We start from the raw sequence: 22,810 nt of genomic DNA on the forward strand, positions 1-22,810 counted from the left end.
AAGGTGTTTTCTTTTTTTTCCTTATTCTTCTGTTGTTATTGTTAGCTCCCAACATTCAGGGAAAGCTCTGTCATAATACTAGCTGCATACAGGCTTAAGGAACTAATGCCTCAGAGTCTAAATTCCAGGGATAACACCTTAAAATAAAATGTTTCAGTTTCAATGGCAGGTTGTAAAATATGCAAAGAAATAAGAAGTGGTGGTCCAGGCAAAGAGAAAGATTTAAGCATCAGAAACCATCAATGAGGATGATCAGACCTGGAACATATCCAGTAAAGACTTTTAAAAATGGTCCTAAGTATGCTCAAAGAGCTAAAGAAAAATACAGAAATCAGGAAAACAATAGTTGAACACAAACAGACCATCAATAAAGAGACAGAAATAATTAAAAGGAACCAAACAGAGCTGAAGACCATGGACACAGAAATTTAAAATTCCCTAGAGGGTTTCAACAGCAGATTGGAGCTGGTAGAAGAAAGAATCAGAGAAACTGAAGAGGAGACCATTGAAATCATCTAGTCTGAGAAGCAGAAGTTAGAAAATAAAGAAAAGTGAGCAGAGCCTGAGGAACCTGTAGGACACTATCAAGCACTCCAATATACATACTGCAGGAGTTCCAGAAGGAGAAGAAAGTGAGAAACGTACATATATCCAAAGAAATAATGACTGAAAATGTCCCAAATTTAATAAGACATGAATATAAATATCCGAGAGGCTCAGTGAACTCCAATCAGGATTAACCCAAATAGACCCACACTGGTATTTGGTATTTAGTATTATAATACCAAAAATAGAGAATTCTGAAAGCCCCTAGAGAGAACCAGTACGTCACATACAAGGGAACCTCAAAAAGATTAAGTGCCAATTTCTCATAGGAAACAATGGAGGAAAAAAAGCAGCAGGGTGACCTATTTAATGTGCTGAAAGCAAAATACTGTCAACCAAGAATTCTATGTCTGGCAAAACTGTCTTTCAAATATGAAGGAAAGATTAAGATGTTCCCAGATAAAAGCTGAGGGACTTCATTACAAGTGTAGTAGATGAAGAGATGCTAAAGAGCATTCTGCAGGGTGAAAGGAAAGGAGAACAGATGATATAGGGAAGCTATATGAAGAAATAAAGATATTAGGTAAGGGTAACATGGTTAAATACAAAGACCGGTGCTATTATATTTTTGGTTTTATATTCATAATGTGTAAAACATGTAATTTGAAACAAGAATTACATAAAAATAGGAAACAGAGGGGTACAAGAACATAGTTTGTTTATACCACTAAGGTTAAATCAGTATCAAAGTAAACAAGATTGTTAGATTTAGGATGGTGGAAGAAAACATTGGAGAATATGGATGCTCAAAGAGACAGAAATTACAGTACAGGTTGCCAGGGATGGAGAGCAGGGGCAACTGGGAGTTTACTGCAAAATGGGTACAGGGTTTCTGTTTGGGAAGATAGAAAAGTTTTAGTAATGTAAGATGGTGAGTGTACCACAATATGATGAAAGTGATTAATCCCACTGAATGGTACGCTTGGGAGTGGCTGAGACGGGAAAGTTCATGTTGTATATATGTTCCCAAGAAGAAAGAAATAAACTGCAACTAAAGAGAAATGACAATAGAATGCAATACATGATCCCATGATCTTAGGATCTAACAAGGAAGGAGAGAAGGCTCAAAAGGATGTTATTGGTACATATGAAACAAATGGAATATACACTGTAAGCATTACACCAATGTTAAATTTCTTGAACGTGAAAACTGCACATAAGGTGGATATATAAGTGAATATCTTTGTCCTTAGGAAATGCACATGGCAGTATAAAGTGTTCAAGAAGTATGATATATACAATCTGCATTCAAGTGTTCAGAAAATGGACTGATAGATGCACAGAGAGATAGATGGATAGACAGACTGGTAGATTGATAGAGATAGGCAGAACAATATGGCAAATGTGACAAAATGTTAAAATTGGTGGATCTGGGTATGCTGGAGTTCTCTGTATGAGGTCTGTAATATTTTTCTAACTGTCATGCAAATTTGAAAGTGTTTCAAAATAAAAAGTTAAAAAAAATTTTTAAAGTGCAAAAAAAAAAGCTGTAAGTATAAAGTTATGAATAGATAAGAACTCAATTCTCATTTAATGAGGCAAACAGATAATAAATTAAAAGAAAATATGTAACAGTTTCAGATAGTGATAGGTGCTACAAAGACAAATGAAACATACCAGGAGAATGTGCCCGAGTGTGATTTTGTGGTGATGGTGACCCTTCAGAAAGGGAGGTAGGGAGGTCAAAGAAAACACTCATTTGTGACTTGAAACTATGCAAAGTTCTAGAGAAAGGTAACTCTAGGTAGAGGGAACAAGCAGTGGGTGCTGAAGCACAAAAGACTTTGGCATGTTCCAGGAACAAAGTAAGTCACTGTAGCAACGACACAGTTAAGAATGGGGAAGTATGGTAGATGACGTCAGAGATGCAAGCAGGGGTCATTATGTAGGGTGTTAGACACCTCAGTTAGAAGTTTAGATTTTATTCTAGGTACAGTGGAAAGACTGGAAGGATTTAAGCAAGAAAAGGACTTATGCTTTTATTCTTATGCTTATGCTTAGTAAGTATAATCTGATTTAGGGTAGTTAAGCATAACTTATTTACTTTAATGAGAAACTAAATAATGGGATGGGTAAAAACAAAAACAACAACATTAACTCCCATCCTCCACCCAAGAAAAAAAGAAAGAACAGAGGAAGCCCCTTGACTTGAAATTTCTACCCTGCTGTAGACTGGTCTTTAAACATATATGCAACCCAAATTAAGAAAAAGTAATTCTGAAATCACTGTAGAGTTCTTAGAGATGTAAGAAAAGCAAAGTTTTCTTTTTCAGCTCCCACCTTAACACCTGCAGGTCTAAAATCAGAAGGGCACCCTCAACCATGATCCTCTAAAATTGGCTTTAGTTACAGTAAAGTCTCCAAAATTTGCAGCTACTAAATTATCTCTCTCTAGAGAGTTAACATAGAAAAACTAAAACTCAGCTCCTCTGAATGTATTTGATAAGATGACTACTGATTTAAATAAGATTATAAAAGGAATAATTTAACTGACACCATTTTAATTAAGAAACACCTATTTAAAATTAACCGTTGATAACACTGATTGGACGTTAATCTAGTCATTATTGTTTCCTTCTAAGTACTTAGTATCTTAGCTCAAATTACTATAGGTACTTCAAAGTAACAAAATTCTATATTGTTTTTACAATTCTACAATTCACATTTTTCACAAGTCTGAACTTGTAAGACTTTACACTATTTTTAATGATCTTAAAGTAGAAGCAACCATTGTTAGCATTAGAAATAAAACATATAATCATACCTCCACTTTAATTCTCTTCGGGGATAATTCATCTCTTTCTCCACATTTTGACCTGGGGAGGAAGGGACAGATGACAAAGTGAGGAGTGAGAGAAAAACTTGAGAAGGTAACAAATTTTATTCTAAGGGCCTTCCAATCTATAAACTTCCACCAAAACATGTAACTCTGAAACCAGAAATAGAAAACATTCATAATGAACATTAAAATAATGAAAACAAGCCTTCTCATCATGTCCAAATTAACTTTAAGAGAGTATTCAGATACAACTTTATTATATATTTTAAAAAGCCACTATCTAAGAATTCCCCACAAAGTATTCAATACATACTTAATGCTTATCACATAATGAAAAAGAATATAAATCAAGGGGGGATGCATTCTGAGATGTTTATATGGTTTGTAGGAACAATTTATGATAAAATGACAAAATGAGCATTTAGCCTGAATGCTCAACACTACATGAGATTAAAATAAAATGCATTTTGTCTATCTACTGACATTACAGATGCATTTACTCTTGACCAAGCAATCCCTTTGCTGGGAATCTACCTACAGAAATACCCACATATATATGAAGTGGCATACTCCATTAATTATAAGACACATTATTTCATGTACCACTCTGAAATATTACTGCCAATTAAACTATGGCAAGCCATCAATTTTAAGTGGTATCCCAATTTTAGAGATATTAACATGTGAAAATAAAAGTATCTCAGAATCAACAAAAAAATGATACTATGGGGTTATTTACTGTGGTACTTATTTTTAATGACAAAAGATTGGAAACTACTCAAGTAATCAATCAATAGGGAACTGGTTAAATAAATCACAGTCACACTATACAATACCATGCATCAGTAAAAAATGCGGACAATCTATATGTACTAATCTGGAAAGATCTCCCAGATACGTTAAGTAAAATAAAAGCAAAATATAACACAATGTAGATGTAGGTTACCTTTTGTTTAAAAAAATAAAAAAGGTGAATATGAGAACATATATTTGTATTTGTTTGCATATGCATAAACAAATACTGGAAGGATAAAAAAGAAACCTACCTATATCAAGGGAGAATAGGTAAAAGAAACAGGAATGAGTGTGCTACTTCTTTTGCTTCTAAATTATGTGAAAGTGTTATACATTCAAATACACTTATTTAAATTTTTTAAAAAGAAATATAAGTTAAATACGAGAAGAAACAGTTAAAAAGTTTTGCAAGTGGTTGCCTCTGAGTGTGGTACTCAAGTGGGAAGGGAGTGGAGCAGACGACCTGCTCTGTTCTGTTCTAAGCCTTGTGAACTATATGGCTTCTTAAATCACGGATATGTATTCTTTTGATTAAAGAATATTATTTAAATAAATTACCCAGAAATTTTTGTTGTATAATGTAGTAAAGAAAATGAAAAAAAAAAAAAAATCGCTGTATCCGATCTTGATTATCCAACTAAAAAAAAAACCTATCCTGTAAATAATCATATAATGCTGTATATTCTTACCCTGTTCATTTAGTCTATGTAATTTGACTTATATATTATCAGTTTGGAAGTATGTAGGCAGTCAAGGTAGGGCAGAAAATGAAGCTACTATAAATTAGGGAAAACAATGGCAGTACAGGAACTAATCACCTAGAGCAGCTGTTTTCAAACTTGAGTATACACAAGAATGATCTGGGATGCTTGTGAAAATTCAGATTCCAAGATGCCATCCCAGATATTGCGATTCATTAGGGTTAAGAAAGGTACTCAGGATATAAATTTTCATTTTCAATAAGCTTCCAGGGTTACTCTAATGCAAGTGATCATCGGTATCTACTTGTGGAAAGAGGTGGCACACACAAAGGATGGTGTCCTGGATATCAGGGTTCAAGTGGAACAAGGTGAACAGAATCAAAATGGTCCTAAATTTGTAGCCAGTGCTTATGGGTCAAGTAAGGATAATATGGTACATTTACATTACACTTTGCAACCATGATTACTTTTCAACATTTTGGGTTTTTAAATTTCAAACTCATTTTCCATATTCCACCTGCTAGTAATAAAAGTTCCTTCCACCTTTCCCTTAAATATTGTTCAGTGGGGTCTTTTTATATATCCAGCAAATCAATCTTGATAGATTGCAAAAGTCTTGTGAAAAGAACCAATTTGCTTCCTCGGAGAGTTCAACAAGTTCATGTAATTAGTTTATATACAAGTAAGTCCCTAAGTGCTGAGTGACTAATTACAATATCACACTAAAAACCAAAACCTGTGTGAAAAAGAATGTCTAAAACCACTACCAGAATGATGCAATTGTGCTAGGCAGCTGTCTCTTTCAAAAGAGAGAAAAACTAAACAACAAAAATCACTTTAGCAATTATGTTTTGAAAACTCACTATACTGTTTAATTTTATAATTCAGACCTCTAAGCATGCCTCCACTCTTTTCTAAAACACTTATATCCTATCAACAGAGGGTGTTTCAAACTCTACTTCTATCATGCAATGCAGAAATACTGCCAGTTAGTTTAAACACTTACTTAGTGGTTCTATAAGTATATTTATAGGTGACTTCTCGAGAAATCTGCCTGGCCAGGGCAAAAAGTTCATCTCTTCTCGTCAGCAGGGCATTATCCTTCACACAGAGCTGGGCAGCCGCTTCATTAACAGTGAGCTGGACATCCATAATAAAGTTTTTTAAAATTGTATACAGTTTTTACTTCAACAATATATAAAATTCACTTAAAAATATAAAAATGTCACATACTTATATAACAAAATCATAATATATAAAAGTCTGGATAATCTTTCTTCATAATTATTCCTACAATCACATTTCAGAAGAAAATCAAGTCATCTACCATTTCTCAGAATTCAAAATAATCAAAATACTCATCTTGGTTTTATTATTTTTATGCTTATTTATTTTTGGTTAGGTAGGAGAGTTTATGATAACAAGGAAAAAGTAAATTTTCTGCATCTCAATCAAGGGATTGGTTACACTGACATGACCAAATACTGTGGTGACCGTATTTCCCTAGCTAAATTGAGTCTGACAAAAATTTTATTTCAATTTGTGAAATGAAATGAAAATTCTGAAAAAAGGAATGAAAATGAAACCATTCTGTTAAAACATTTATCAAATCGTTACTAAAAAATAGACTTAATCGCCAATTAGAACGATCCTGGAAAATCTAGTCTTAGAGTCACTAAAATCTCCAAAATTCATCTAATTCTACTCTTTCATGGTTCAGTAACTGTTAAATATAGCCAATATTGATAGTTGCTTGTTGAACAGAAACTTCATATGAAAATTTAAAACGGCAAATGATACCCTAAACTCAAAACTTGTATTTCTAAAATAAATTAGAAAGTAAGTTTTGTCACATAATTTTGTCAGCCTTAATAGATGTAAAGAACTACCAATAGGTAGATGAAATTTTTTTAAAAAAGCAAGAAACATAATCAGGCATGACTGACGGCAAAAAAGAAAATAGGATTTGATGGCAGACAGACCTGATATTAATCCTGCTCCACCACTTTCTAACTGTGGGACTCTGAGCAAGCAAAAACTTCTCAGAGCCTGTTTTCTCAAAAGTAAAATGAGATAATACTGCTACCATTGAAGACTATAAAAAATGAATTAAATGAGAAGGCACATCTAACACAAAGTTGTTCATTAGTGTTAGTTATTTTTCTTTCCTAAGAACTTGTGTATTTACACGTTCTCCTTCCCAGGCATTCCACCTTTAATCATAAAAATTATTTCAAAATTTTGAAAATACAGAGAGAAAAAAAATGCAGTGTGCATTTTTTGTGTTTAGTCTTCCAATATTTCCATAACATGTAAACACATGAAGTATATTTATATTTTAAAAAAAGAGATCATACTGTATGTACAGATTTGTAATCTGCTCCTTTTTCATTTCATGTATGCTGCATTTTTTTTTTTTTACCATGTAATATGTGTGAAGGCTTTGCATGTTTACATCAAGAGCTGGCACAGGTTGTATAAGCAATATGAATTTAAATATTCTTTATATCATTTTTACTACCTACCTATAACATTCCACTGTAAGAAAGAACAGTACATTAAACCAACATTATTTTGGACATTAAACCACCTCTAATTTTTCATGTTTTACAAAGTTGCAAAGAACATTCTTAAATGTGTATCTTTGTGCATGTATTCAATTATTTCCTTGGAATAATTTCCACAAATAGATTCGTTAGATCACAGAATACACTTTTTAAAAGAGATGCTATATTCCAAACTAACCTCCAGAAAAGTTGCTCCAAATCATAATGCTACCAACAATTAACTAAAGAGCCCAATGCACAGAATCTCAACCAACACTGGTTTTATCTTTCAAAAGCTTTACCAATTGGCATATCTTAAATGGTATCTCAGCGTATTTACATTTATTTGACTGTAAAACAAACTTATTTTCTTATGTTTCAAGCTTATTTTAAAATCAGCTTGCTCATGGCATTTGTGTGTTTCTTCTATTGCACTGTTTCATTTTAAAAACCCTTAGGAGGAGATGTTCACTATTTCCTCCCAAGTGTTAGATGCTGAAATCTGTCCATCTAAGCTGAGAGTTCAGAATAAAAGCATCATGCCTCACTGATAATGTATTTAGGTATGTGGGATTCTCAGATTCAACATTCCTCCTCTCTCTAAGCTGAGAAAGTTCTGAAATGCTCAGTCCTGACTTCTCAACACATTAGAACTTAGGAAATCAACCTAAGCTTGGCATCATCATTTATTCTAAGGGCCTGGGTTCTTACCTTTGTAACCTAATTAGACCCCACATCCTGTGGGATTACCCATTCACTCTACATCCTCCTTCCACTCCTACATTTGAGTTCCACAGTTCTTTGGCTGGGAGTTGCTACCTGCTGACAGATTCTGTAAAGCCAAGTTGTCTAGCTACTTATACTTCTGAATATGACATGTTCCTACATTCTCTACGGCCTTGCTATTCCCAACTTTTAACTTATTTCTCCTTATTCATTTAATGGATATCAAGCTCTGACACACACTGTTTGCCTACATTACCAACTATTGTCTGCTAATACACCTTGGACAGAAGGATCATTCTGGCTGCCTGAACTTTTCTATTACTGCTTCTAGGTTTGTCCCCAGCTCTGCCCCACACCAACAGCTAAGTGGTTCTAAGCCTCAGCCCCTCACACTATCTTCATGATATGACTCCTAGGAAGCAAGCCGCACCTAGCCAGATCATAAGACCATCGCTGATTCTTTATCTAAAAATAAAAAGTGTTTAACAATGACTCATTTCATAATTATTTACTGTACATAATACATTTCTTAAGTATAAAAGTACTTACAAAGAAAAAATCTTTTACATACTTGTGAGTGCTGGAAAAAATTTCAGGTATAATTTCCTGATTTTTATCCACTAGTGGCCTACATATGGCTCTATCTGAAAAGACTAAAAACAAAAAAGGCATGCACACAGGTTTTATATGAAGAAAACTCAGAAATACTCTAAAAATGAATTAAGAATAAGTCATATATTTCCTTGTTTGGAAATTAAGAACAGGAAAGTAACATTCTTTTATCTTAAGGATTTAGAAAAACTCAAAATCTTTTTCTTGTATTAACAGTAAAGTGAAAAAAAAAGTGCTAAGTTAACATAATACCTAAAAGCTACACTTAATATTTTCTTTCTTTTAATTCCGTTGGTATTTGAAAATTTCCTCCAAGCTCTTGGATGTTACTAGTTTGAGGACAGTTTCCTGACCAGAAACCTCTATCCTAAACTATAATTTTGGACCAGATTCAGGTAAACTTGAATTACAAGCAACCAGTGGTTTAAGTTAAATGTCAAATACAAAAGCCACATTTTCCAAGGACCTCATCCTCATATATCATCAACAATAATTTTGAGTATTTCCTTATTTTGGGAAACCCACAAAGGACTCCTTACTCAAATACCACCCATATTAATCTAAAGAAGCAAAGAGGCCCTCAGCAAAAAACAAGTATGAAATAATTCTTTTTGGATTTTTTTAAAAAGTATGGTAATATTTAAAAAGAAACAACAAAGCTGACTTTAAAATACTTTTACTTTGTTGAAAATACAGGTCTCTGACTCAGCTTTGTTACATGTGCACATTCTAAAAAGAATATGAAAACTAGATTAAAGCACAAAACAAAAACTGACAAGACTTACTGTTTCTATTTTCTATGAATGACAGCATAATAACCTTTTAAGTGGATTCTTTTACTGGTTCATAGGTAAGTCATTTTAAGCTAAGAGTGTTTTCTAGCTTGCCTCACAGGATCCATTGTATGGTGACAATAACATATAACAATTGCAAAAGGGTTAAGTCCAAACTAGATTAAAGCACAGATTCACTGTAAATCATTCTTCTAAACAATTATCTGATCTTAAACTCTGGCATCTGTTTATAACTAATATCATTTCTTTAAAAAGACCAGATGATGAAATTGCTGAAAATAAGTTTAATATATAAAAATCTGCCAGTGACAGTTACTGAAAATAATGCATAACAAAATCCATTTATAAGCCTTTTATAGCCTATAAATCTGCACATTCTGTACAAATAACATAAATATTTATTTAATATAGATAATTAATATACACACATATTTTATATAATACACAGTATTTTATGTTATAAGAAATGTGCAAAACTTATATGAAAAGAACTATAAAATTAATGAGAAATATAAAAGACCTAAATAAATACATATACCATATTCCACATAGGAAGTCTCATCATTTTAAATATGTCTGTTGTCTCCAAATTAACCTATATATTTAAAGCATTTCCAGTGAAAATATCAACAGAAATTTTGGGGCTACTTGACAAACACATTTAAATTTAAATTTAAAATTTCATTTTGGAAGGATAAATACATCAAATAAACTTAAGAAAGGAGTTCTTGCCTTTTCAGATAATAAAACACATTACAAAATTATAGTAATTAAAATAACTCTATACTGGTGAAGAAACAGAGAATCAGACCAATGAAATCATAAAGGACATGATGAATATAAATGATTACATAAAATTAAAACTTTCACATGGCAAAATGCTCTGCAATGTCAAAAGATAAATGATGATGTGGGAAAATGTTTATAACATAAAACAAGGGGTTAACATCCTTAAAATATAAAATGTTCTTTACTAGTCAATCTTTTCAAAGTAACATAAACAATCCCAACATTAAAACAAGGATATGAACATAAAATTGGATGTCTTTTAAACATAAGAGAAGCTATTCATTGCCACCAAGGAAGTACTAAAAGCAATTAAAACTTTTCTTAGATGGCCAAAGATTAAAAAGAATGATAAAATACAATATTTGCAAGTGTGTGGACAAATGGACAGGCATATAATGATAGTGAAAGAGTAAAAAGTTGCAGCTTTTTTAGAAGGTAATTTGGCAGTATTTAAATGTTAAACCTACATCTTTTTTTCATTCTGAAATAATTTCAAACTTATAGGAAAGTTATAAACACAATACAAAAGAGAACTCCAATAAAATTCCTACCCAGATTTACCAACTTTTAACATTTATTCCAACTACATTTATTCCGTCCACCCACCCACCCACCCATCCATCGATCCATCGATCCATTCACTTACCTATCTACCTATTTTGTAAACCTTTCTGAGGAAGTTGCATATATCATGTTCCTTTACCACTTAATACTTCCATGTGTATTTCCTAAAAGAGTCTTCACTTATGTAACAATACTATGTACAATTATCAAGTTCAAAAAGTTAACATTGATACAATGCATAGTCTATATTCCAACTTTTTTCAATTGTCTCAATGTCATTTTGGACATTTTCTCTTCCATAATGAGATCTAGTCCAAGATCATGTGCTACAGGTAATTGAAATTCTTTCTTCAGTCTCTCTTGCTCTTTTTTAAACTGTGGTAACATATATACAATGTAAAACTCCCCATTTCAACCACTTCCAAGCATACAGTTCAGTGGCATTAATCATATTCTTCATGTTGTCCTACCATCACCACCATTCATTACTGAAAATTTTCAATCATCCCAGAGACCCTGCATCAATTATATAATAAGTTCCCATTCCCTCTTCTTCCCTCTAACCCAACCCCAGGTAATTTGTACTCTACTTTCTGTCCCTATGAATTGGCATATTATAGTTATTTCATGTAAGTGGAATCACTTATATTTGTCCTTCTGTGTCAGACTTATTTTATTCAATTATGATGTCTTCAAGGTTTATCCATATTGTTGCATGTATCAGGACTTCATTCCTTTTGATGGCCAAATAATATTCCAATACATACCACACTTTGTTTATACATTTATCTATCCATAGACACTAGGGTTGCTTCCATCTTTTAGCTATTGTGAATGATGCTACTATGAACACTGGTGTACAAATACCTGTTTGAGTCGCTGCTTTCAATTGTTTTGGGTATTTAACTTGTAGTAGGGTACTGCCAGGTTATATGGTTAATTTTATGCTTAGCTTTTTAAGGAATTGCCAAAGTGTTTTCCCCAACAGCTGTACCATTACAACTCTCCAATAATATACAAGGGTTCCTATTTCTCCACATCCTTGTCAGTACTTGTTATTTTCTGAGTTTTTACACAGTAGCCATTGCAGTGGATGTGAGGTAGTATCTCACTTTGGTTTTGATTTGCATTTCCCTAATGTCTAATGATATTGAGCATTTTTTTCATGTGCTTATTGGAGAAATGTCTACTTGAGTCCTTTGCCCATTTCTAAATTAAGTTGTTTGGTCTTTTTGTTGTTGAGTTGAAGGAGTTCTCTATATATTCTGTATATTAAACCGTTATTAGTTTCCAAATATTGTCTCCCAGTCCATGTGATGTCTTTTCACTTGATAATGTCCTTTGATGAGCAAAAGCTTTTAATTTTGATGAAGTCCCATTTACCTATTTTGTTGTTGTTCTTGCTTTTGGTGTAATGTTTAACAGTTCATTGCCTAATGCAAGGTTCTAAAGATAATTCCCTATGCTTTCTTCTAAGAGTTTTACAGTTTTTAGTTCTTATATTTAGGTCACTGATCTATTCTGAGTTACTTTTTGTGCATGGCGTGAGCAAGGGATCCACTTTCATCCTTTTGCATGTGGATGCTCAGCTTTCCAGCACTATTTGTTGAAGAGACTGTTCTTTCCAACAGACATGGCACCCTAGTCAAAAATCAAATGGCCAGGGAAATGTAGCAAATCTATTTTTTGATTCCACAATTTTTATATGTTGAATTCATTCTATAGAAATACATGAATAAGTCTTTAAAGGTATATATAATGTTTATGAAGCAATGTATCTAATATCAGGAAACCGGAAACATTCTGAAAGAATATGAAAAAGTGAATGAAATAATAATGTATTCATACTATGGAATACAACTGAACTTATAATGTTAACTCTTTGTGCACTGACCTGAAGAGATATTTAATAGCATACTGTATCATGAGTATGTTATTAAGACAAAAAAAAAGGAATTTGGAGAACAATGCTCCAAATATGATCCTTTATTTGTACAGGTAGAGAAAAGTATCTGAAAGTTCAGAGATTAAGTTACTTCACATCCTTTGGTAATGACTGAATACTTTTACAATGAGCGTACATTCTTTCTTTGTGTTAAAGTACAAGTGAGAGGGGGAAAGATCCGACATTGAACATGAAATACTGCATTTAACATTATTTTTTCAATGAGGATTTATTTCTTCCTTCTAAAGAATAAATGGCTATAAAAATTTAGGTAAGAAATATTCTTTTTAACTTTAGAAACTGGTATGCAAAAAGTACAATAAAGTGTTGAAGGTACTGTGACAGTAGTGTTTGTAGTAGTAAAAAAGGAAAGGAAAGGAAATATCCCTTTCCTGGGGAGAAACCCTATAAGATTTCAGAAAGGGCTCCCTGTAAGCCTTCAATAACAGCTTAAGGTTATGCTTGACCTGAATCTTGAAAGATGATGTGTTGGCCAGATGGAAAAGAAAGAGGAAATAAAATGAAAAATAAAACCAACACATACACACACACACAGCTTGTACTAAGAGTATTTCTGGGCAGAATGCTACAATGATAAAACAAGAATTTTTAAAGCCAAATGTCAAACCAAAACAATGTGCAAAATAGTAATAATTCTGCTAACATTTTATCAAATATAATTTTGTTTTGTGCTAGCTAAAAATTGCTTTAAATTCCATTTTTTCTAAAAAAAGTTTCCTTAAATGGTTTATGTTTAAAATTCTATTTTGTTTCTTAATGTAAAAAAATAAACTACCTTGCCAATGCAAAGATGCTATGCTTTCAACCCTTACATTCTGACATTTTTCTAAAAGTCACCCTAAACCCAGAGTTCAAAGACATTTGAGTTCAACAAAAAAATACCCTGAATACAATAAATATGGTCTATTTCCATAAAGGATTATATTTTGCTAACACTTAAATGTTTTCAATACTGCTTTCAAGGAGCTTATCTCCTCTGCTAAAACATTACCAAAGTTATCTCTAAGAAACAGCAACATTCCACATGCATACAGAGGGAAAAAAACATGGAATTTTTACCTCATGAAGTGTGAGATGTTTCCCATCCTTTCTCTTTGAGTCAAATCTGCCGTATATTGCACTGTATTTTCGAATTTCCTCTTCTTTGTGTGGATCATCATCGCTCATCTCAAAGATGTGACCAATCATTTTGGCCAACTTCTTATTTGTTTTTAGCAGCTCTTTCACTTCATTCAAGTCACTTTTCGGCAGCGTGGGGGCCATCCGCTCCACACACTCTGCCACGGAGAGAGCAGCGGCAGCATCCAGCACCTCACTGCTTTCCTTTGGGGAAGCTGGGGAGCCAAGGTCTGCTGGAGAGAGGCTATGCTCGCTTTCAGTGGCATGGTGGCCCTGCCAGAGTCTGGACTCACTGACACTCTGCAGTGTTAAGCTCCCCGCCACATCTGATTTCCCCTGTCCCAAGCTCTGCACACATGTGGTGGCAGCACATTTTGGGATTTTTAAATGAGGTTCCCGGGCATTGCTATTCCTTTCATAACTACTACAGGATATTCCCAGCCATGTTGGTGAGCCCTCTGGTAATTTATAGATGGGTATGCTACTGACAGGAAGGGAAGTCAGAGGCTGATTGAAAAGACCTGGGTTTGTAACCCAGTCTCTCAAAGCCTTCTGTAGCCTTCTAACATGAAGGGGCTTGCTAGCCATGCCCACAAGTGCCATGATTTCCAAAAATTCCTCTTCTCCAGCTTCACAGAGTTGCTGGACATCATCACCACCTTGTTGAATGAAGGCATCAAAATAAGAAAGTAGATTGGCTTTTTGTAATATTCTATATAGCTGCAACTCCCCAAGGGTCCTGGGTAAGGCCGTGGCCATTACTGTGGATGTGTTTAACCTGAAAAAGAGGAGAAGAAATACTCGTCACACTTACCTAAATTTCTTAAACCAAGTAAGTCAGACATCATAGGATTTATGAATGCAGAATAGGAAGAACAAAAACAAGGAGTACTTACATAGCAACTGACGGTTAAGGAAGCATTCTCCCTATATAATTTATCTCATATTTTATACTTCTAAATCTCTGAAGATCAGCATAATTGTTCGCATTTTAAAGAGAATATAAAGGCTCAAAGATTATAAATTGCTTGAGGTCTTACAACTAGTAAGGAGGAGTCTGGGGACTCAAACCAAGGCTCCAGAGGGCTCTAGTTCCTATAATTTTGGTTATAAATTTGCTGTTTCCATGGTGTGGACACAAAGATAGTGAGAAAGATAACCCAAATTTAGAAGGAGGTAAGAATTATGCTACTATTTGTTGAATACTTATTTTGTGTCAGATAATATGAGAAATGCTTTACATTACATATTGTCTAATGCTCCTAACAGCCCTGAAAGGTAGGCATGGTTATTTCTCTTTTACAGATAAAGAAAAATTAGCAAGATTAGTTTGGCAGGCAGAGGAAGATATATTTGAGTATGAATTGGAGGTGAGAAGATAGAAAGTAGTATACTTAGTAAAGGAGTAAAAAGAGGAAGAAAATTTCAAACAAGTAACTAGACTTGGTGATCACTTTGGCTCAAGTGATGAAGAAGAGGAAATGGTTACCATTTATAAAGACAGATGAATATGGCTTACGTATCTATGAGCAGAATTGGGGTTGATGTTTGGGGATAAAGAAAAACTAGGATGAGGGGATTCCCTTTCTAATACATGGCATATGAACACGGCACATGGAATGCTTAGGTAGAAATGCCTTCCATGCAAAATAACAGACTGAAATCTAAGTGTGTATTAGGCTGGAGAAGAAGGATAAATCAGGAGGGTAGATAAGCCCTATCAAGAAGCAGCAGAGAGCCTAAGACAGAGACAAGGAAGAAGCACCCTCTTAAGAGTTCAAGCAAGACAGACAGGTCTGCCTATAAAGAGGCAGAACAAGACCCAGCAAAGTACTTTCTAACCTCTCTGCAGCATTTAAAAGTTATTCACAGTTGCCTGGAGATCTCCCACATACAAAGAGTATTTGGCCAAGTACTTTCACTTAAGCAACACAAATACATTTGTTGTAATCCATGCACCCCGAGGATTTAAAGAACCCTGTAGTCCTCTGCGGAGAAAATTACAAAAGGCTAAACGATTACACGCATCAGAGGAAAATGGAAACCCTTCTCTTTACTCAGAATAGTACAGGGCAATAATCAAATAAGAGATAATGCAAGCAAAGTAATATTAGGAAAATCCCGGACAGTCAGGAGGTCACCAAACTGAGTATTCCTGCTTTATGCCATGGGTCCCCCCAACCAAGGAGAATGTTTCTCCCTACCTTCTAATGACTAACTCCGAGGAAGCCCTATCTCCAGGAATCTCTTGGCCATCCACAATCTGCTCTGGTCAACTAGTGGCCTCCTCAAGTTTGTAGCTATTTATTTTACAAAGGCCAATATGGGCATTTGTGGTGACCTGTTGCCTCTGCCCCCACCCCACCCCCCAAATACAAACACGCACACAAAAAGACTGAATTGGACCCACTAGCTTCTGCTAACATCCAGGAATTCACCTGGGGTGCTTTGGAAAAATAGTTTCCCAGATCCCTGAGTTGCTTATCTCAGATTCCCATATTTTGACAAATTTGGCAAACACACATTATAAGATACCCATTTAGTATACCCTCTGGGCACCAAAAATTCCCACATGTTCTGTGATCATCCAAGTTCTTTATATCTACATACATGTTCATACTATTCCAGTCATCTGGATAAAAACATTTTTGCATGTTCTAAATCACTTATAGGAGAATCAGCTTGTACTCCCATTCTAGGGAGAGTCTATCATCTAGCTGGGACCTCTACCCCACAAAAACATAGCTCTTGGGAATTACAGACCCAAGTTAAAGTCTACATTAAACATTTACTAAATCAAATAGAAGTTCTTTTACAAAGTGTCTGAGGTAGAAGAAAGGAAACTAACTTTGCCATAATATACTTTATGCAAATGATCCACAGGCTTTCAACTCAATTATATAGAAAAAAATCACATGTAAATATTATATATCTGCACATATATACACACACAATCTTTTTTTATCAGAGGACTGTAACTTTTTTAAGATTTATGTAATCATCAATTAACTCATCAATGTACTCACTAGATTATGAAACAGAGGAAAGATTACAAGAAGACATCTAGAAGAGAGTTTTTGAGTATTTTTATGAACAATACAGAAATCACACACACACACACATAAGTAAATATAAAAGAGAAACTAAGAAAAGTGGGCTAAAAGATCCAAACTTACATTTTATTCTTCTGAGACAAGCAATGATTTTAGAAAATAATAATTTTAAGTTTTATCTTTCTCATCTTTACCTAGAAAGAAAGGAAACTCCCTAGTTTCTAAGAGAAAGCCCTTTGTACTATAAAGAAAGTAGTTATGAATATAACATCTCCATTAGGACTGACAGGACTAAGTATACATTTCCAAAGTCAAGAAGATAGATGAAAGATCTCCCAGGAGGCTTTCTAAAGGCCCATAATTACTGCTGGGAAAGAAGTTTTCCCCCTAGACTTTTGTTTTAAGAGAATGTTTCAGTTTCCTACAAAGCCTGCTGTGATCATTTAAACACCCACCACCTCATACATCAACTTGATTAAATTTAAAAGAAAACTTTTATAAGATGGGATTTTTTGTTTTCATAAGCCATGTTTCCCTTCAAGCTTCAATATAATATGAAGGTCAAATGAGTCAAGTGAAAGCTTCTATCTGCTCTCTCCAAATTAAAGTCCATATAAAAAGGATCCTAACACAATAATATAAGTAAGTAGCTCTCATGTGATGTAAATCTACTCAGCTAAAAACTACTGTTACCTGGTGTTTTCAATATATCCTGGAACAACCATACTGAGTCTGACCTTTTTGTGAATTCCACATAAATGTTTAAGAGAAACCAGCTACTCATTTTATTGCACTCAAAAGGCCCTGGGCCTCAACAGACTTGCAGCTCCTACACTATGGTTTATTGGGCTTACCCCACTCAGCTAATATCGAGGTGAAGAAGGTCAACCACCACACCAGGGAGCCAAGAGTGCCTACAACTGAAAGCAGGAGAATTGCATCCAGCATCCATGTGGAATCTAAGCCCCCTCTTGATATAGATGTGGAGTGGACACGGCCATTTTAGGGTCCACAGGAAAGAGGAATAGAGAATGGATTAGAGTGGACTTACTGATATTCTATTTATGAACTATTGTGATTAATAATCGAAGAAAATGTGGCATTGGTGTGGAGAAAGTGGCCCTGGTGGCTGATGGGGGTAGGGAGTGGGAGGAAGAGATGTGATGTGGGGACATTTTCAGGGGTTGGGGTTGTCCTGGGTGGTGCTGCGGGAACAGTTACCGGACATTGTATGTCCTCCCATGGCCCACTGGGTGGACTGTGGGAGAGTGTATGCTATAATGTGGACCATTGACCATGAGGTGCAGTGGTGCTCAGAGATGTATTCACCAAGTGTAATGAATGTCTCATGATGATGGAGGAGGTTGTTGTTATGGGTGGAGGAGTGGGGTAAGAGGGGTGGGGGATATATGGGGGCCTCATTTTTTTTAATGTAACATTAAAAAATAAAGAGAGAAAAATAAAGTTAAATCAGAGTTCTTGCTCTGGTGTCTTGCACACCTCCACATATACAAGCTTAAAAGTTTCTTACCCTGGACAGTCTAAGGAAAATAATCCCAGCACTATGGAAGAGAAATTAAACAAAAGGTTAGTTTAATACCATTTTTTTGTTATCTGTTATCCATCTTAAATGGTAAAGATTTTTTTTTTCTAAGACCTTAAAGAATCTCAATTTGGCTCCTTATGGGGCAATTATCTGCCAGATTCAAATTATGCTGAGTAAAATAATGAGCTAGTTTGGTCCAGAAAACTTTACTGGTCAACTCCTGCTTCATCCTTGAACCCCAATGAAACACTTAAAATATCTATGGAAAACATTTTCCAAGCCAAGGGTGTGATGACTTAGGGTAGGACAGAGGCTTTTAACAGTGACTGGAAAAAAGAAGATATATTCCTTAAAACTGCCTCAATCCACTGTGAAGGACCTGCCCTCTGGCCCTCCCACTCCACCATAACTCCAGAACTTACTTATTATCTATCTGCCTCTCATTAACCTCTCTGCAGCATGATATCCCTCCTTGAAATGCCCTTCACCTGACATCAGTAACACTGTATTGTTTTCTTCCCTACCTTTCCTTCCTGTATTCTAAGCACAAGAATTCTCCAAAATTTTATATCAAGATCCCTTTTCTCATCTTTCCATGATCTCTTTTGATGATCATATCTAGTGCGAGGATTCAATTATCACCTATAGACAGATGACCTCCAAATCTGTATCTGTAGCTTGGACCACTGGATCATAGGCCAGGGGTCATGGAGTTAACAGCAAATGTGTTCTCAAATTCAAATGCACATCAAGAATTAGCTATTGAGTGAAAAGATGCCTCCCTTATGTCTACTTTGCAAATGTAGATTAATGCTTCTATAATTTAATTAAAAACATTTAAAGTGTAGCTGAATTCATAGTTTTGTCCTTTGTATTCTCTCTCAAGCAACAAATACTAAATGTAAATTTTGAGTATTTGCAAAGATATACTTAACAGTCAAAAATTGATCTTCACACCTGTGAAGTAGGAGAATCATCAGCCCAAATTGTTCTTCTGAATTATAATTCAGTACTTCAATTGCTACCTGAGGAATGTCAGAATCTCAAATTTGGTGTGTCCAAAAGCAATTACATTATCTTGTTTTCCTCCATTTTTCCAGATTCCCAACTCTATTTCTCTTAATTGCATCACTACACTTCAGTTTCCTTGATTAATAAAAGTAGCAATTCCATCTTTGCTTTCTTCTCTTCTCTTCCTTCCTCAAATCTACACGTCCTTTAGCCACAATGACATCCATTTTCTTTCTCTGCCTCAAAAGCACCAAATTCTAGTTTTCACAGCCTCTTGGGGCATCTTTGAAAACAGTCTTCTCACCTTCAATACATCCAATACTGCAAAGCCAACCTTATCTTCCTAAAGTACAAATATAACTCTTCACATCACCTGTGCAAATGTCCCCACTGCAAAGTGAGAGAAATCTAAACTATTCAGAGGCAGCCCAGCCTAGATGTTGATCACTCCTGTCTCATTGTTCCCTAACATGTCCCTATGTTCCTGCCAAACAGATACACTCAAATGTGCCTCCTGTGTCCCTGCCCCTGTGCCATGCATCCTCTGGTACTCCCTTCAAACTTCTTGGTCTTTTTCATAAAGCCTCTTCCATAACCCCTGGCTTTAAGTGTCCTCTGCCTTCTCTGAGCCCCTAAACACTTTGTTTATACTCCCCCCATTTTTCCTCTTTTCCCTCTTTCTCTCACTGTTTCATTTACTTATGCAAATGTGCCAAGCACTGAGCTAGTTTTGGGGATACAGAGGAAAGATGGCCCTTCATGGAGAATCAGTTAAGAGAGAGGAGACAGACAAGCAAACAACTGTGACAAATGCAAAGCAAACTGTTATATATGAGCCACGGGAACAGAGAGGACTAATTTACCTGGCTCTGCAGAAGGGGTTATTTTTTTTTTTCAGAAGGGGTTATTGTTAGATTATAAATTCCTTGAAGATCATGTCTATTTGATCTTTTATACCCCTCTCTTCCCAGCAACATTTTAAAAATGTAGAACAACATCTCTATAAAGGTTGCTTGTTGAATGAAACCTAATGTTACAGTCAAAGGCTGATAAGCAGCCTCCTTTCTTATTCCAAGAGAGACACCCTCTGTGATAAACTAGTGTCCTCGTGAATTATCAGTCTAGTAACAGCTGATCTGGCCACTTTACCCACAACTCTTCTTGTCCCCGCATCCTCAATACCTGCTCTTTCGTAGAAAGGCTACATCATGGACTCCCATAACATGGTGGCTATTTTCCCAAAAGATAAAAGAATATTCTGCCAAATACAGGAGCTACATGTGGTTAGTGTTATAATATACATCATAGGTTAGTTGAGCCCCAACACCAGTATTTTATGAGTTCAAGTTCAATAATGAGGTATCCTAGGTAGTTTTTTCCTCTGTTCCTATAGATTAGCAATAAAATCTATAGTTCTTTTAGACGGTGTATACTCCAAAAAGAGGTGAGAATCCAAGCGCAAAAAATCCCAGTAAGACCTATTTATGCAGAAAACTATAAATGCCTTCCCCCAACATAGCCTGAAATTTTTACTTTAAGATTATCAGCAGCCTCTTATAGATCTATAAAAGACGCAGCAAACAGGGAGGGTTAAGAGCCCATGAGTCATTTACAGATTAAGGTGAATTAGTTCCACCAAGATTGCTTTCCTCTTAACATCTAGATGAGATCTGTTGAATGCTAAGAGAATGAAAGACTGAGGTGGGAAATGGGGAGAAAGGAAATAGGAAATCTGAGGGCAAAAACTACATCTAAAGCCACTGCAGTACAGCCAAGTTTTGAGAGTGTAGCATAAAGGTATAGGCATCTGGGAAGAAGGATGCAATGGGTACACAGTAGGTTGGAACTGAAACGACGGAACTTGGCTTAGGGAAACATAAGCCTTAAACATAGGAAATGAATTCTCACTTTAAGCTAAAATTATTTAATGAAGTTCAGTAATAGCATGAGTTACTCAAGAATGCAAAGGCTGGCTTATTAACTGTTGTTATATGTGTTTCAAGAACCAAATGATTTACCTACACATTTAATAGTAAGTGTTCAGTAAGGTATTTTATTTCAAGGCCCTTTGAGATATTATTACCATCACAGTTATGAATTGAACATACACATTCTACGAATTAATGGTAATTTTGGAAACTAAAATGTTTTTTTCCGTTATTGATTCTTTTCTGAATTAAAAACTGGACAAAGTTTTCTTAGAAACCCCTTAAAATTTCAATGAATATATTTTAAAAATGTATAAATTTAAATTTAGTTATCAAAATTAGAAAACATAAATCACATCTGTTTTGCTACTAAGCAATAAATATGTATTACCCTAGTTAAAATACCAATAGGTAATTACTAGCATTTCATATAATATGGTTGGAAAATTTTCAACTAACCAATAGTCAAATCATTCAACAAACATTAACTGCCCCTCCCTCACCCCCCAGTACTTAGTATGCATGTAATGGGCATAAATTTTATCTTTTTTCTTAAGAAATTTCCCTTAAAAGTCATTACTACATTAAGATATCATGCAAATAAGCATGCACCCCCTGCCACCCCAATACAATGCCCTGAGTAATGAGAAATTACTGGGAAGTTTAATGGTGTGTTTTAACTATGAGAATTCTGTCAAGATAAGGATTATTTTTCCAACACCAACTTCTCAACTTTATCTGTTCCATTACTAAATTTAAGAGTATATTCTACTATTGTATGTGTTACTGAATTTGTCAGATCTGAAAGAAAATGTGCATTTAATATAACTACTATTCTTCACTCTACTACTCAAAAAAAATGAAAGAAGCAGGAAAGATAAAAATAAATCCTAAGCAAAGGGGCTAGCAACCTTATATGATGATTGAGTGGGTACCATTTATTCTGTAATATATTTAATAAACTCCACAATGAAATATACATTGACAGGTTGATTACACATTAGCAGGGCCTTAAAATGTTCAAAACATACTAAACATGGTCAATTCTACGAAATAATACAAAATATATCATGGTAATATAGTGTCCAAAATACAGCTTTACATTTAAAGGTAAATCTTTTTCAGCACTTTCATTTCTATATGCACAAGGATAGCATCAACAAAAGCAACTACAGGCTTAGAACCGTAGATGAGGCCTAAGTCTTCAGACAGAATGTAGGTTAACAAATACAAAAACCTGACACATATCTATATCCATCCAACCATCTTTTCCTT

General features: G+C 34.7%; 1 protein-coding gene across 2 annotated transcripts in view; it reads right to left on the bottom strand.

The window, feature by feature from the left end:
* NAB1 (NGFI-A binding protein 1) overlaps positions 1–22,810 on the bottom strand; it is a 48,258-nt gene that overhangs the window by 22,978 nt on the left and 2,470 nt on the right. For both annotated transcript variants that reach the window (XM_023587125.3, XM_004452562.4), the window contains exons 2-4: positions 13,938–14,775; positions 5,888–6,021; positions 3,371–3,422 (exon numbers count right to left, since the gene is read on the bottom strand). In XM_023587125.3, the coding sequence (XP_023442893.1) occupies positions 3,371–3,422; positions 5,888–6,021; positions 13,938–14,756 (1,005 nt within the window). In that variant the 5' untranslated portion in view covers positions 14,757–14,775. The remainder of the gene's footprint in view (positions 1–3,370; positions 3,423–5,887; positions 6,022–13,937; positions 14,776–22,810) is intronic.

Source organism: Dasypus novemcinctus, chromosome 7 (genome assembly GCF_030445035.2).
Source record: "Dasypus novemcinctus isolate mDasNov1 chromosome 7, mDasNov1.1.hap2, whole genome shotgun sequence".
Taxonomy (NCBI): domain Eukaryota; kingdom Metazoa; phylum Chordata; class Mammalia; order Cingulata; family Dasypodidae; genus Dasypus; species Dasypus novemcinctus.